The following is a 14401-nucleotide window of genomic DNA, read 5'->3' on the forward strand; positions in this document are numbered from 1 at the left end:
AAATCACTTATTTTAATCTAAATTTTAAAAGAAAAGCAACTCTAATACTAACCGTTTGTCCAAAATAAACAACATCCACTGACCGTGTATTGAAAATGAATCAAACCACTGACTTAATTATATATTTAACCTGATTTTTAAAGACAAGTACACACTAATAATATATAAAATATTTTTTATAAAAACATCAATAGAAGTGAAAATGCAAATGGTTTATATATATCACCAGCCCAGTAGTCAACACTTCTGTGTTGACATGCATATCAATACTGTGGTCATTTTTATTAACTTTCTATTTACAAAATTTTGAATTTTCGAAAAACTTAAGATTTTCTTATCTCAGGTATAGATTCGATTAGTCGTATTTGGCACAACTTTTTGGAATTTTGGATCATCAATGCTCTTCAACTTTGTACTTGTTGAGATTTATAAATATTTTGGCATGAGCGTCACTGATGAGTCTTATGTAGACGAAACGAGCGTCATGCGTAATAAATTATAATCCTGATACCTGATAACTATTATAATTGAATCTAGTCAACTGGTTGTTGATATACATATTATTTTCTAAATTCGTTTCTTTAAACGAGCGTCAATTATTCATGTCATAGTCTTATTAAAATCATGTACACCGACTGACCCATCTGTTTCTTTTATCACTCATCTTATGTTCAATTACTAAGACTCTAGTTTTAGATTTTGTCAGACACAATGACAATTCTTAACATCATATATTGCCATATCAAACGATGCCATATTCATTAATATTACATATTGTTTAGCATTCTACTATTTTCATTGGATATTACTATCACGTGTTTCAAAGGTTATTTTACGCATCCATAGCCTTTCTTTCTATTTTTACGTATTTTGACGCTATATTTCTATGTATATTTTCATTGGTGGTCTATCCAAAAAAGTCTACAAGATTTTGATTTATGAAGTCCTGACGTCACACATAAAAACCGCAGAGGAAGCGCCGCAGCAGACAAAAAGAAAATTTGTAAGTTTATCACTAAATATTTCAAGAATTTTATGTTAAATGCAGACGCTAAGAAAACTAATGCAACAGATTATGAAGTTGTCATATTCATATTTTCAATAACATGTTATGATTCTTGCAAAATACAATTTGAAAATTCACAGAAAGATCATTGAACGCCATTTTCCAAATATCTTTTTATATATGTAATATCTAAATTTTAAAAGAACTTTCACTCAGTCAATACGTTATTTTGGGACATGTTAGATTATATTGACACTCGGACTTTGTCATCTGTCATTATAATCAATATATAACGTATTGAACTCGTCAAAAGTCCATAATTTATACGTATTGATCACAGAGTTAGGACACGGTTGAAATATACGAAATAAATTGTTTCAATACACTATCAATGACTATTTAAGAATAACAATACAAAACACATGACAAATAGTTAACGTCCTTGTCGATATTTTTTCAAATCGAGTCCACCTGATTCAGATGCTTGGTTTCAATTCTATTGATACTATAATAGAACTATCAGACGATAGAACTCAGCCACCATGTTCATAATTAAATGCAAGGGGTCTTTTTGAACTCCAATATCAGATTTGTGCTGTTTTTGTTTTTTGCACATATCGTACTGTTGATTGGCCCTAATCACTGTTTACAAACATAAGTATGATGTTGATTTCACCCGAAGTTTGTTCCAGATTAGCGCTTTAACTTAATGCAACACGGATTAACACATTAATGATACCAAGTAGAAATACACCCACAGATATCCATACATTTCATGATGAAAATACAACACACCTGTGTCGTTAACTATGTACTAGAAAGTACACGATTTGTTATCAAGGTCAAATGTCTTTTATTATCTCTTGTCAGAAGAGTTTAACTGTGTCTGTGCTGATATAGCTTCCTCTGTTCCTTTCAATGCCATCACTATAGAATAGGTTTTATCAAATCTCTCTTCCCGTACATATTTCCGAACAGTTTCCTAAAACAACAATTAAAAGTGAAAACAGGAATTACAACAAATTATTAAAATATGGAAACATTAAATAAAGAAATACAACAAATTACTATTATATGGTAACACTAACTCTCAAACATGTTTCATGCTTCCGAATCGCTTTTCTTGATCTGTCTTTATCAGAGAGCTTAAAGTTTGATTTGAACTTACACAATATTGGATGAAGTTTTTGTTTAGTTTGGAACAAGATATTGGCGAATACTGACAACAAAAAATAAATGAACAAATAATTATCAAACATTATATAAATAGATACGCCTTGAAAGCATACATAAAAGTTATAAACACATGATATTGTAACTAGTACATGTATATAAACAAATGCATAGTCAGAACTGTAAAGGTACCCTGTTTTCGTTACGACATTCTAGTGTGATCATGAATATTTATTACATCAGTAAACTTCTATGAAAGATAGCACCATTATTCTGACGTCTGTGTCGTATCTGAATTGTTTTGTAATATAAACAGCCAGTCAAAAGTTCAAATTAGAACATAGACAAACGTTACGTGACGATTGCAGGTTTTCCATTGCAAGCTTCCTTCTTCACAGTTGTAAAGGATTATATAACTTGATCATTCAAAAGCGGATGAATTTTGTTTAACAATAATTTTTCATCAATGTTCTTGGTCGTGAAATGCCATATGACAAAAGGAATCTTAGAGAAATTTCCAAATTAATCAACGGTACAATGTGTCTCAGACAGTTGGAACATTGGTTTCTTACTATTTTATAATATCAACGAGAATTAAAGGAAATCATGTTATGAATTATTTATCATTAATATTTTTACCATAAGAACCCTTGATTCTATAGTGTTATTGTTTGAAGTTAAATTATATCATGTAATCATGATTGGAAACAAAACACCTGAACACATATCATGAATTTATCTGGATTGACTTAATGTCGCGATTTTTTTTACAGTTTTTCTTACAGAGAAGCAACAAGTACTAACTTTTACTAATAACAACAAAACATATTTTATAAATATAACGGAATTTGATGAGACTATCGTACAAAGTGAGAGAATAAGCGCTATAAAACCAGGTTAAATCCACCATGTTTTTACATTTGTAAATACCTGTACCAAGTCAGGAATATGACAGTTCTTGGGATAATAAACACCCGAATCACTGTTTACATCTACTCGGATTAAATTGTTCCGAATATTCATTATTTTGATTGGCTTTTAATGAGGTTGTACTATGTTTAATTGAGCCAAGTAAACTTCAAAATAAAACATCAAATAAACATCATTTTACATATTGACGTGTCATTTTGTGTATTTATGAATATTTGAACTATTCTAATAGTTTAAATTGGGATTGATTTAAAAATTAGAAGTCTTTGCAATTCTATTGGTTTAACCTATAAGGTAGTGTAATATTGTAAGTACAAAAGTGTATATGATTATAGATCTTGAAAAAAGAAATTGGCAAAACATTCTTCTAAAGGCAAAAAACCCTTATACCTTTATTTTATCATAATTCTGTGGATGTCTACGAAGAACTTTCATGATTTTAGAAACTTTTTTACTAGCTGTGTTATCTCCAATCAAACGAACCAGGTCTCTGAAAGCATTAAATTTCAAACATAAATAACACATACCTTAGAATAGAACATTTTGTTGATCATTATAGTCGTGTTTTTGATTTTGTGAAGTTTGTCTTTTTTTTGTTAATGCTTTAGTTTTAATCAAAGAAGTAAAAAAGGTCAGCAAACTTTTGAGTTATGAAAGAACATTACTCTATTCTATTTTGTATCAAAGTAAAAGTCAGTTTAGCGTATGTTTGTTAGGCTTTCTAACTATTTTGATCTGAACGTCACTGGTGAATCTTGTGTAGATGAAACACGCGTCTAGCGTATTAAATTTTAAGCCTGGTACCTGTGATAACTATCAGCATGTCGTAATGTATTATTGTATTGTTTATTTGTGTATTTCTCTATCCTAAATGTTCTTGCATTTATTTGTACTGTTGTTCTGTCATGGTATGCTGTAAGTTTAGTGTTATATTTAACATTGACATAAAAGTGCGAGGTTTGGCGAGCCACAAAACCAGGTTCAACCTATCATTTTCTGTTGCACTTTAGTGTTTCTGTTGTTTCGTTGTTTGCCCCGTGTATATGATGTGATTCCCTCCGTTTTAGTTTGTAACTCGGATTGTTTTCTCTCAATCGAATTATGACTTTTGAACAGAAGTATACTACTGTTGCCTTTATGTACAGGGGTTTTATGTTACAGAAAGATCTAACAAAATGGAAAGGATTATTGGAAATCAAGAAACATGGTCACATTATCGTCTTCTTGTTTTTGGTAGAACGTTGTCTTCTTGGTAATCCATAACTCATTACTCGTAACACTTTGGTAAGCTTAAAAGTTGTTGTCTAACTGTGTGTGATACTATGCATATTAAAAAAGATGTTCATGTATTCAAAAAATTATCTGCAAATAACTATACTGTTTTGGTTTTGGGAATCTATAACACAACACAAATGTCCTTCAACATATTAAATATTTTTAAATGCTTGAAAACAGACGGAGAATACGTACACTTGGTATCGGCATGACAATTTTTGGAAATCATTACTAATGGAAGCCATTGTTGATTCTAATGTTGAACCCAGCCCTCCTGGTACTGAAAGTTATAAATTGATATACTTACATTACAAATTTAACTGAGTAGATATAATAACAGTAGTACTAACAAAACAACGTTACTTTCATGAATATGCTTTAACATTACCGTGGTTTATAAAATAAAGAATTAAGAGAACATTTATAGTATTGCTCTTTGTACGCACATGCTACTGATCCTGTTTCGGTTCGGGTTTTATCACTCTGTCTTAAAGATTTATTGTAATTTTATGGAATATTTCTTTTACTTCATTTTGAAGATTGTCCCCCATAGCATCATATCCGATGAAATTCACTAAAGTAGGACTACGTGGTTGTATATAGTAGGGACATCAATATCAGTCACATGTTTTTGTGGGGTTAAACCTCTTTTAGACATCAACTACTTTGTGAAATCTGTATGGACATTTACGAAGCTGTTTATGATTTTTTTTTATGTAGAGAAAGTTGTCATTTTGCAGTCTTTTACAGATGAAATAAAATTTTCAGCAGCTTATTATATTTTGTATTGAGACAAAAAAATAAAATCAGACACAAAAACTAAGCCAATCCTTCGTAGAAAAATCGGACATATGCTTGTTTATACCCAACGAATATGGGAAAGATTTGAAAATGCACGTATTTCTTTGTTTTACTTATTTTAATGATTTGTGAATTGTTTGCTGGTACCATTTACAGATTAATAACTTTGTCAAATTTAGCAAGATCTTATTCATGATCAATTAATAGGATCTGAGGAAAACAATTCAAATACGTGATTTGTTTTAACTTTTTCGTATTTTACAGATATATGGGCTTTTTTATACGCCGTTTAAATACAATCTAAGGATTAGAACTATTTGAAAATCAATTACTCCTTTCACGTCATAATTAGATTTTAGTAAACTTTGACAGAAGGTGATATTGTAATCGAGTGAAACCATCAAGTCTTAGAGTAATTTAGTTTCACTTTAGAATTCATGATAAGTTTCTTAGTGAAGGGCTTATTTCTCAATGTTTTTACAGTCAACATTATGGTACAGTCGGTTGGTCAAGATAAGAAAGCTTGGAGAATTTTGACTTATTTTCATGGAATGTAACAAAACTCAGACAAAAACATTTTCCAAAAAGAAGAAATGATACTGCTTAATCTTTATATTTATTTTCTGTATTTTACATATTTTCCTTATTTTTTGGTAGTGAACATAAAACTTTTCTTGGAGAGCAGTTGGTATATTAGCAAACTTAAATTGTAAAAAAAAAAAGATATTATAAGAAAGGTGTATCTACATATTTTAAAAAATACATTGTTTTTGCCACGAATTCGATGTACAACAGTATGTTTGACTTACCTGTGATTTCCATCGTTCTTGTCCCACTCGACATGCCACTGTCAGGGGGGTCTGAAAAAATAATGAAATGAGTGAGTTACCTGTCTTGTACGTAAGTTAGGCACGTCGTCTTTTAAATTTCACTTTTTGGGTAAAATCACATGACCACAGGTTTATAAAAGGCTGATGGGAGTAAATTAAAATTGATTTAAATATTAGCAGAAGTTTGTTTAAATTATTTCATTTGCATATTCCGTTTGTGAGAATGAATAATTAGTTGCCTATTACGCGCTCTACAATTGTTATCAAAGGTACCAGGATTATAATTTAGTACGCCAGACGCGCGTTTCGTCTAAAACATTTTCTAACTCCTCTCGGAAACGATTACTAGAAGTATCTCATTTATTTACGCTATCAACCCAATTCACTTAAAATCAAAACAAAAAACATGCTCTCACTAGAGTCCTTCTGTTTTTCTACTTACCAGTAACGCTAGTCTTTCGATGTGTCGTTTCTTTTACTCTATTCGTCGGGGAAACTGTGAACGTATATAACTGCATTTGTATTTATTATAAAAACGTGTTTTCTTCATTTGGCAAACGCGATGTAATATCTGCATATTTTAGTTTGCACCAGTAAAGGAGTAGGTCCAGTAAAACCCTTTTTGACCCCAAAGTATAGCAGTTTTACAAAATTGTTAAAATGTAAACTTATAGTTATTTATTGGACAGAAGAATGCTTATGCTACATAAATACGGGCTGTTTTTTTACAATACAATGCACCTATATCGGGTACTAGCACCATAAAGTCATTCTAAATTACTGAAATCTTCACAACTCTAGCATTTTAGATAAATTTTAGACGGTTTTCGTGTAAAACGAAAGTGGGCGCATTCGAGTCCATCCTTAAGATTGAAATGAAAGTTGTATTTAAGTATAATACATGACATATATATAGGTTGGGGATGAACACGGATGCGGCCACTTTCATTTTTGACAGAAACCATCTGAAAAGTGTAATTTTTTGGCATATTTGATAGATTTTTCATATTTGAGCTTGAATCGGATCGTTTTAATGACTAAATAAGTTAAAATCGTTCACATAAAATGATTGATTCAAATGTATTAGACACTTAAGTATTTAAAAAAGTGGTCAAATTCTTTCGTCAGATGAACCTGAAATTTGAGGCCAAAATCGGTCCTTACCGAACCAACTCCTTTAGCAGGCATGTCGGCTTAATTCATTGAGTTAATGACAATCTCAAGGAATCTTTAGACTTGCAATAAGAACTCAAGTATTTTTGTTCACGCTGACTGTTTAAAAAAAAACTAGAATCGTGTTTAATAACTGTTTTCTTTTCTAACCAAAACATATCTTGCAAAATTGACAAATATAAGCTTGTATTCGAAACACCTCCAGTTTAAAAAAATATAATACACTCTTGTGTAATTATTCAAATATATTTATAGAGATGAAGATAAAGATTCAAATTGAAATAAAAAAAACTATCTTGCATTGCAGTACTTAAACATTTTTCCTATGCTTTATTTGTTTTGGCAAATCAGGGTATATTTGCCATTGATAGAAAAAGGTAAATGTGAATATTTTAAGCTTACCTGTAGCTACAGCTTTGGTGATATCTATTGTCGTCTGCGAGTCAATGGTCTTACATCTATGTGTTTGTATATTGTCTAGAACTTGTTTGGCAGTTGGTCTGTTAACAGACTCATTCTGGAGCATCCACATTATTAACTTTTTAACATTTTGACAATAGTCAGCCTTCTTCATTGGGGGTAACTGTTAGAAATAAATAAAAAAAACAGCAGTTTGACAATAGTCAATCTTATTGGGGATAACTGTTAGGAAATATTTATTTTAAGGAAAATAAGGAAGGTCATAATGTATACCACCGGTTGCCGTTGGTTATTGAAAGCCATCATTATATGTTTCACTCATAATTAAAAGTGCATGAGTCTTAATCTTAATCGGTAATGGTCTGGTAAACGGGCGACTCCATGTTTAACTTATCAACCGATGTGTTTTTCATTAGCTAAAGAATACAAAATAGAGGTTACATTTAAAATTGGCGATTCTCATTTATGTTGTCAGGATTTATAGTTATTGCTTGATGTCGTTTCTATACAATAACGTGTGAACCATTTAATCGCTGCCTTTCAAATTACTGATCACAGAATGGAGTTTGAATCTCGTTACTGGCGAATTTTACTTTTGTCAAGTCAAGTGTTATAGCCCTCGCTCGATTGCAATCAGACCATGTATGTGTATGTCGTTTCTTCGCAATGGATTGAGAACCGAGCAAATATACTTTCACTTTACAGAAAACCCAGTATATATAAATAATAACATTTTTACAGCCATTTTTTCTCATCTTTAAATGTTTCAAAATTGTATGTTTCATGACGTGATTTTGTATAAGGGCATCCTGTTTCGTCAGAACATGTCTTTACTAAGTTAGGTAAACGACAGTTGTTGCCATTCGTTCCGATTATTGATATAGCTAAGCGTTGGAGTTTGTCTAGTTTTAGAGACTTTCTATTTTTGAATTTATCTTTAAGTTCGACATTTCGTTAATACTCTTTTAAAGATAAATAAACGTTTGTTTTGCGCATTGGTGAAGGTTGCACAGTCACCTTTTACACTGCCTTGTTCTTTGGTCTTTTTGTGGATAGTTGTGGATAGTTGTCTCGTTGACAGTAATGACATAACTTCTTAATTTAATATAGAACTAAATAGGCGCCTATAAATCTGAGGCAATTGAATAGTATTTTCGTTATTAATCATCTTTAAGGTATTCCTACCTCATTATTGCGAACCAATTCCTTAATCTTGGTGATACTGTCAGCTTTGAAAGCATAATCACCTGTCCCCATCTCATAACATGTACACCCTAAACTCCATACATCAGTCTGTAAATAGCACAGTTATATCAAGTGACTATTCTATTATCAAAAGACAGAAAAGAGGAAGTGTTGAAAATACAAAATCTATTATTTAATAAGTCCAGTGACGACAGATTGCGAAAAGAATTCAATTGTCAATCAAAAAAGTGCAGCAAATAAACAGAAATAGTCAGCTATATATTTAGTTTGTGTGATAATTCATTTGACAAAAGTGCACGATAACAGCTATCGTCGTAGACTTATCATGACAAGGAAATGGAAATTTCCAATTACAAAAAAATCATCTTTGCTCATTGAATAATAGATGACTATATAAACCCTTTGCATATGACCTTTCATTAGGCTATGATTGTACTATTGCTGCAACTTGATTGTATTAGTGTTAAGTGATGTACTTTGTATAACAACGACGTCGAAGACATGTCAACTCCGATAGACAATGTTTAATATATTAACAATTTCTTCCAAGATATTGGTCTTTTAGACCATTACACTAGTCTAATGTGGAAAAAAAGTATGTTGAATTCTTAAAAAGATACAGAATTTTACTTCTTTTTGTGTGTTTTATTTTCAATTTTGTATTGCTGTTGGTATTTCTGACACATAAACGCTTATCCGTATAAAGCCTGTAGAATTTCAAATCATAGTAATAACAAGAATAAAGTCATCCGAACAGACCAAAGTCTAATCAGAGATATTGTGTTTTCTATAAAATATTTACCTTATGATCGTATGGTTTCTGTGATAACATCTCTGGACTCATATACTGCGGACTCCCAATCATAACAGACATCTGTCCTGGGTCAGCAATGGGTATTTCCCTACATAAATAGATTGATTTATAAACAGAAAAAAATATATTTATTAACTATACTTTGTTGAAATGTCCTGTGGCACATATTTGTTTCAAATTAAAATCAATAGATCATGTAATATCTATATATTAAATCATCAAATGAGAACAAATGATAAAAGAATGATACTTTATGTGTATGTCTTGTCATGATTTGTAAATTATATCTTGATATATAACAATTGTTACCTTGCAACTCCAAAGTCTGCAATTTTGATATCAAGGTGTCCACTTATCAATATATTTTTACTTTTGACATCTCTATGGAGAACATGTTTACCATGCAAGAACTGTACAGAGAAATAGAATGTGATATGTGTTACAAAATGCATACTAGTATTAATATACAAAAATATTTTTGAAATAGTTTCTTTTAACACTGAAGCTGTTTATTTATTAACATTTCCAAAATGTTTCTTTAACTAAGAACCTCTGAAGTAAAATGTTTATTAGTAGCGGCTCTCTTGTAACTTGGATTAATTAAAACTTAAAATTTTACTTTATAATGTGTTAAGGTTTTCTATTTCTAAAGCCTATATAAAGATTTTCTTTACATCACTATTTAATATTAAATATCAATATCTGCAGCTGTTTATTTCTTTTCTCTCTAAAATTCTGTTATTTTCTTATTCTATTCATCGTTCACTCTAAGCACTAGTTGAGTATAGTTTTAAGAAACAACAAAGTATTCTATTTTTCAATATTGTCAGTTCCGTTGAAAATATACAACATGGGTCATAAAATGTCTTTAAACAATTATTTTGCTTAATGTTTAAAAAACTGCAGCGAATTGAACTTTCGTATCAAACTTGAAATGAAATGAAATCTTTTGTAGGTTTTGTCGTAATTTCTAATTAAAAAAAATGTTTAGAACACGATTGGAAGGAGGTGTGGGCTTACACCAATGAGACAGCAAACATTCGATGAAAAATAACAAAACAAAATCTATAGATCTAATTTTAGATCGCATCAAGTGTAACAAACGTCGTTGAGAAAATAACACACAATCGTAAATATGCGGCTACTTACTTCCAATCCAGCAGCTATTTGAGTAAGAATATGAACAAACTTGTCTTCTTGTACTACTTTATTCTTTTGGTCCCGAATGAATTCATATAGTGTTCCACGTTCGCAATACTCCATTATTATACACGGAAAGTTCTTGTAGTGGAAGAAATCAACATATTTCACAATATTTTTATGATCATATTTCTTTAAATCTCTTAGTAGTTGTATTTCTCTCTCTAACAATGTTTGTTCTCTAATATTTGTACCTGCTGTATGTACCATCTTCATGGCGAATGGAGTTGGCTAATATATAAATGTTGAAATGAAGATAAAGTAAGAACATTATAAGGCGATTCAAAATAAAAACACTATTGAATACTACGGACATGGAGGTTGAATAATTAGATAATGTGTCATTTGCTTAAAGATCTATAAACTGTTACGTGTGGACAATTGATTGTTATTCTTTTCCTTTTTGAAACTTCATAACTTCTAGAATCGTTTGAAAGGAAAATATTGTACTTAATTTACATTTGTCTTATAAACAGGCAAATGTTTGTACATTTTTTTTTTAAAGTTCTCTTTATAATTGTGTGCTGGAAATTAAAACTTTTCGAAGAAAGATTTTACTTTACATATTAAACTACCATAACTAATTCAAATGCACTTTAAAGCGCGAACATGTTTTGTCTTCTGAACTATTATTTAAAATTGAGAATGGGAATGGGAAATGTGTCAAAGCGGCAGAGAAGACAACAGCCGAATGCCAACAATGGGTCTTCAATGTAGCGAGAAACTCCCTCACCCGGAGGCGTCCTTGTCTGTTTGTCTTTTTATTTTTAGCCATGGCGTTGTCAGTTTATTTTCAATCTATGAGTTTGACTATCCCTCTGGTATATTTCGTCCCTCTTTTATGTATCTGCTGTATCATATGTTTAATACGCTCATAAACTAAGCATTGTTTACTTGACTTAAATGAAATTTTCCAATTCGTTTTGGTTTGTTCAAGTTTAAAGTTCAAATAAACATTCTGGTTAGTCTCACAAATCAAATTATCTTTTGAGTCTCTTTAACGTTTGAATTACAAAAGCTAAGATAAAGATAATTCGTTCAACTCCGATTGGTTTAAACAATGATACATTTAAATTCTTTTAATCGAATGGTAAATACTTGAACGCGAACCAAGAGGAAGTAATCCATAATGAAGCGTGTTGTAGCATTCAGTTACTTTTTACTCATTACTTAATTGTTTGTCAGTTTTTATCTTTCTCTTTCGAACCGTTGTATGTGCATTTTTGCCAATGGATCATGCACGAATTTCGAATTTGTATTAGCATCATCATATGCAAAGACTTCAAGTTGTGATCAAGTTCCACAGGATCTTTTCTAAGAAAAAAATCCTCTATACCTTAATATGTGTTATATTAAGGTATATAAGTTAAAAAAAATCTGAGACAAGTGCCTGTGTCAAGTTCTCACAAAGATGTCTTTCATCGTTCAAGGTTAAGTGGGATTAGGGGAGATGTAATGATTTAATCAATCAAATTACACAACCAAAAGTTAAACATTTTAACATAAATTCATCGATTTAATTTTAAAAAAAAATTGATATTTTGTACGTTAGTTATCATTAGCATTGATTTAAACATAACACACTACACAATACCTTGTACGTGCCAGTACATGTTGGTTTTTCATTTGTCCTCGTCACTAAATACACATGTCCAAATGAACCCTTTCCTATCTGTTTTTCAACTGTAAATTCTCCACATGTTTTCCCGACTAATCCTTTAGGATCCATGATGATGCATAAGAATGGTCAGTTTGTTGTTCTTTTAACATGCTACTGAAATTATGGAAAGGTTCCAATAAATGGTTGTAAATTCACATAGTTAAAAATAGATGTATCATTCTTGGGTAGATTTAAATATAGACGTTTAGATTCACCTGAGATTATTTTAAAACTTTAGGTCTTAAAACGTAAGTCCGATAAAAATAAGATTATCCTTGCTTCAACAATTAAATGATAATATTTGTCAGAATTTTTTTTTTCTTCGTTAAATTATAGATTATTGATGATGATGATGATGATGGAAGGCAAATCAAATCTATATCATAACAGATTTACACTGCTTTGCACTAGACCGATAAGCTGAGCCGAATTTTGAACGTGAAAGTTCACAAGGAGCACAACAGTCCTCAGGAAGACATGCAACCTCACCTGGACATATTATTCTGACTCCGAGTAGACCAGTGTTTTACTTATAAATAACGCAAGGTTAGCGAAGAAGCATCAAATATCAATTTTTAAGTAAAGTTGGTTTTACCTCTTGCATTCGAGGCGAACACAAGACCACAGATGCGGTTATAAAAGTCGCCATGTATTATTGAAAAGTCTATCCGTCCGTGATCAGAAAATACACCGATTGAGTGTAGAATTTCAGATATACATTGAATTCACTTAATAGCTTAATGGCTTTAGTTTTGATTTTTTTTATGTGTTATACCTTCAAATACTTGCAATATTATTTTATTGAAAGAAAAAAAAACGTAAAACGTTTTATCAAACGTTGAATTTCTTTTTCTTGAATAAAATAATGCTAATGAGAACACGTCTTGAAGACCTATGATTTGCTGATTACATTTGTACACTGTCTCATCGCTTCCGAGATGCACAGCACCAGACCAAAAAAAGTCTTAAAACAGTAGCAAAACTAAAAGAAGTATACATCAACGTCCAGAAAACTAAATCAATAAGGCTAAATACAAATCAGCAACATTGTCTTAAAAGAGGGACGAAAGATACCAAAGGGACAGTCAAACTCATAAATCTAAAACAAACTGACAACGCCATGGCTAAAATGAAAAAGACAAACAGAAAAAACAATAGCACACATGACACAACATAGAAAACTAAAGCATAAACAACACGAACCCCAAATAAAATCGCCGACTCTACTGTTGAAGATGAACAACAATTCACTTACCTGGGATGTATCTTGAAGCAAGAACATACGTTCGATGAATAAAGGTAACAGCAGTATACCGCTATTCGAAACTCATTAATCGGTTGAGAAAAAAAATCCGGTTCACAAACCAAAACAAAGGGAAACGCATAAATACAAGAGGAGAACAACGAAACAACAGAAACAAAATTAAAATGTAACACACACAGAAACGAACTATAATATAACAAAGGCCATTTTCCTGACTTGTTTCATTTCCTTAAAGCATATACAACCTATCATCTCATATTTATTTAAAATGCAGGTGTCGACTTTCAAATAACACCATATTTCTTTTGTCCAGACAGAGCAGATCGAAGAAAATGTGGATTTAGCAATAAAATATGACAGTTTGGGAATACATTCACAGACTAAATGCTCCAATGTAATCTAAATGATCTGTCATTTCTTTGCATGACGAGGGAACATTCCAGATAAATAGACATATAAATCTAACTATGTAATGTGTTTTGAGACATTTATATTGAAAGTCGTATTGACTTGTCTCAAATCAAGTACAAGAAAAGATTCATTATCTGCCTGTTCAAAGACAGCAACGTGGTGTCAAGTGATTTTCTGTGTTTTTGTCTGTGAACATTATTTGTCCTGCGATACTATTAGTTTAAGTTATGCTGTTAGT

General features: G+C 31.1%; 1 protein-coding gene across 2 annotated transcripts; it reads right to left on the reverse strand.

The window, feature by feature from the left end:
* Positions 1–236: 236 nt before the first annotated feature.
* LOC134714794 (serine/threonine-protein kinase Nek4-like) lies at positions 237–12652 on the reverse strand. Of its 2 annotated transcripts, XM_063576360.1 has the most exons (11): positions 12423–12652; positions 10778–11059; positions 9938–10038; positions 9617–9716; positions 8794–8901; positions 7591–7771; positions 6458–6511; positions 5995–6045; positions 4580–4664; positions 3500–3599; positions 237–1988 (listed from the first exon to the last, which is right to left on the reverse strand). In XM_063576360.1, exons 1-11 carry the CDS (start codon positions 12555–12557, stop codon positions 1863–1865), a joined length of 1323 nt encoding a protein of 440 aa, XP_063432430.1. In that variant the 5' UTR covers positions 12558–12652; the 3' UTR covers positions 237–1862. The 2 variants fall into 2 exon arrangements, with proteins under 2 accessions (XP_063432430.1, XP_063432439.1); XM_063576369.1 differs by lacking the exon at positions 6458–6511.
* Between the last annotated feature and the right edge of the window lie 1749 nt (positions 12653–14401).

This window comes from Mytilus trossulus, chromosome 1 (genome assembly GCF_036588685.1).
Source record: "Mytilus trossulus isolate FHL-02 chromosome 1, PNRI_Mtr1.1.1.hap1, whole genome shotgun sequence".
Classification (NCBI taxonomy): Eukaryota; Metazoa; Mollusca; class Bivalvia; order Mytilida; family Mytilidae; genus Mytilus; species Mytilus trossulus.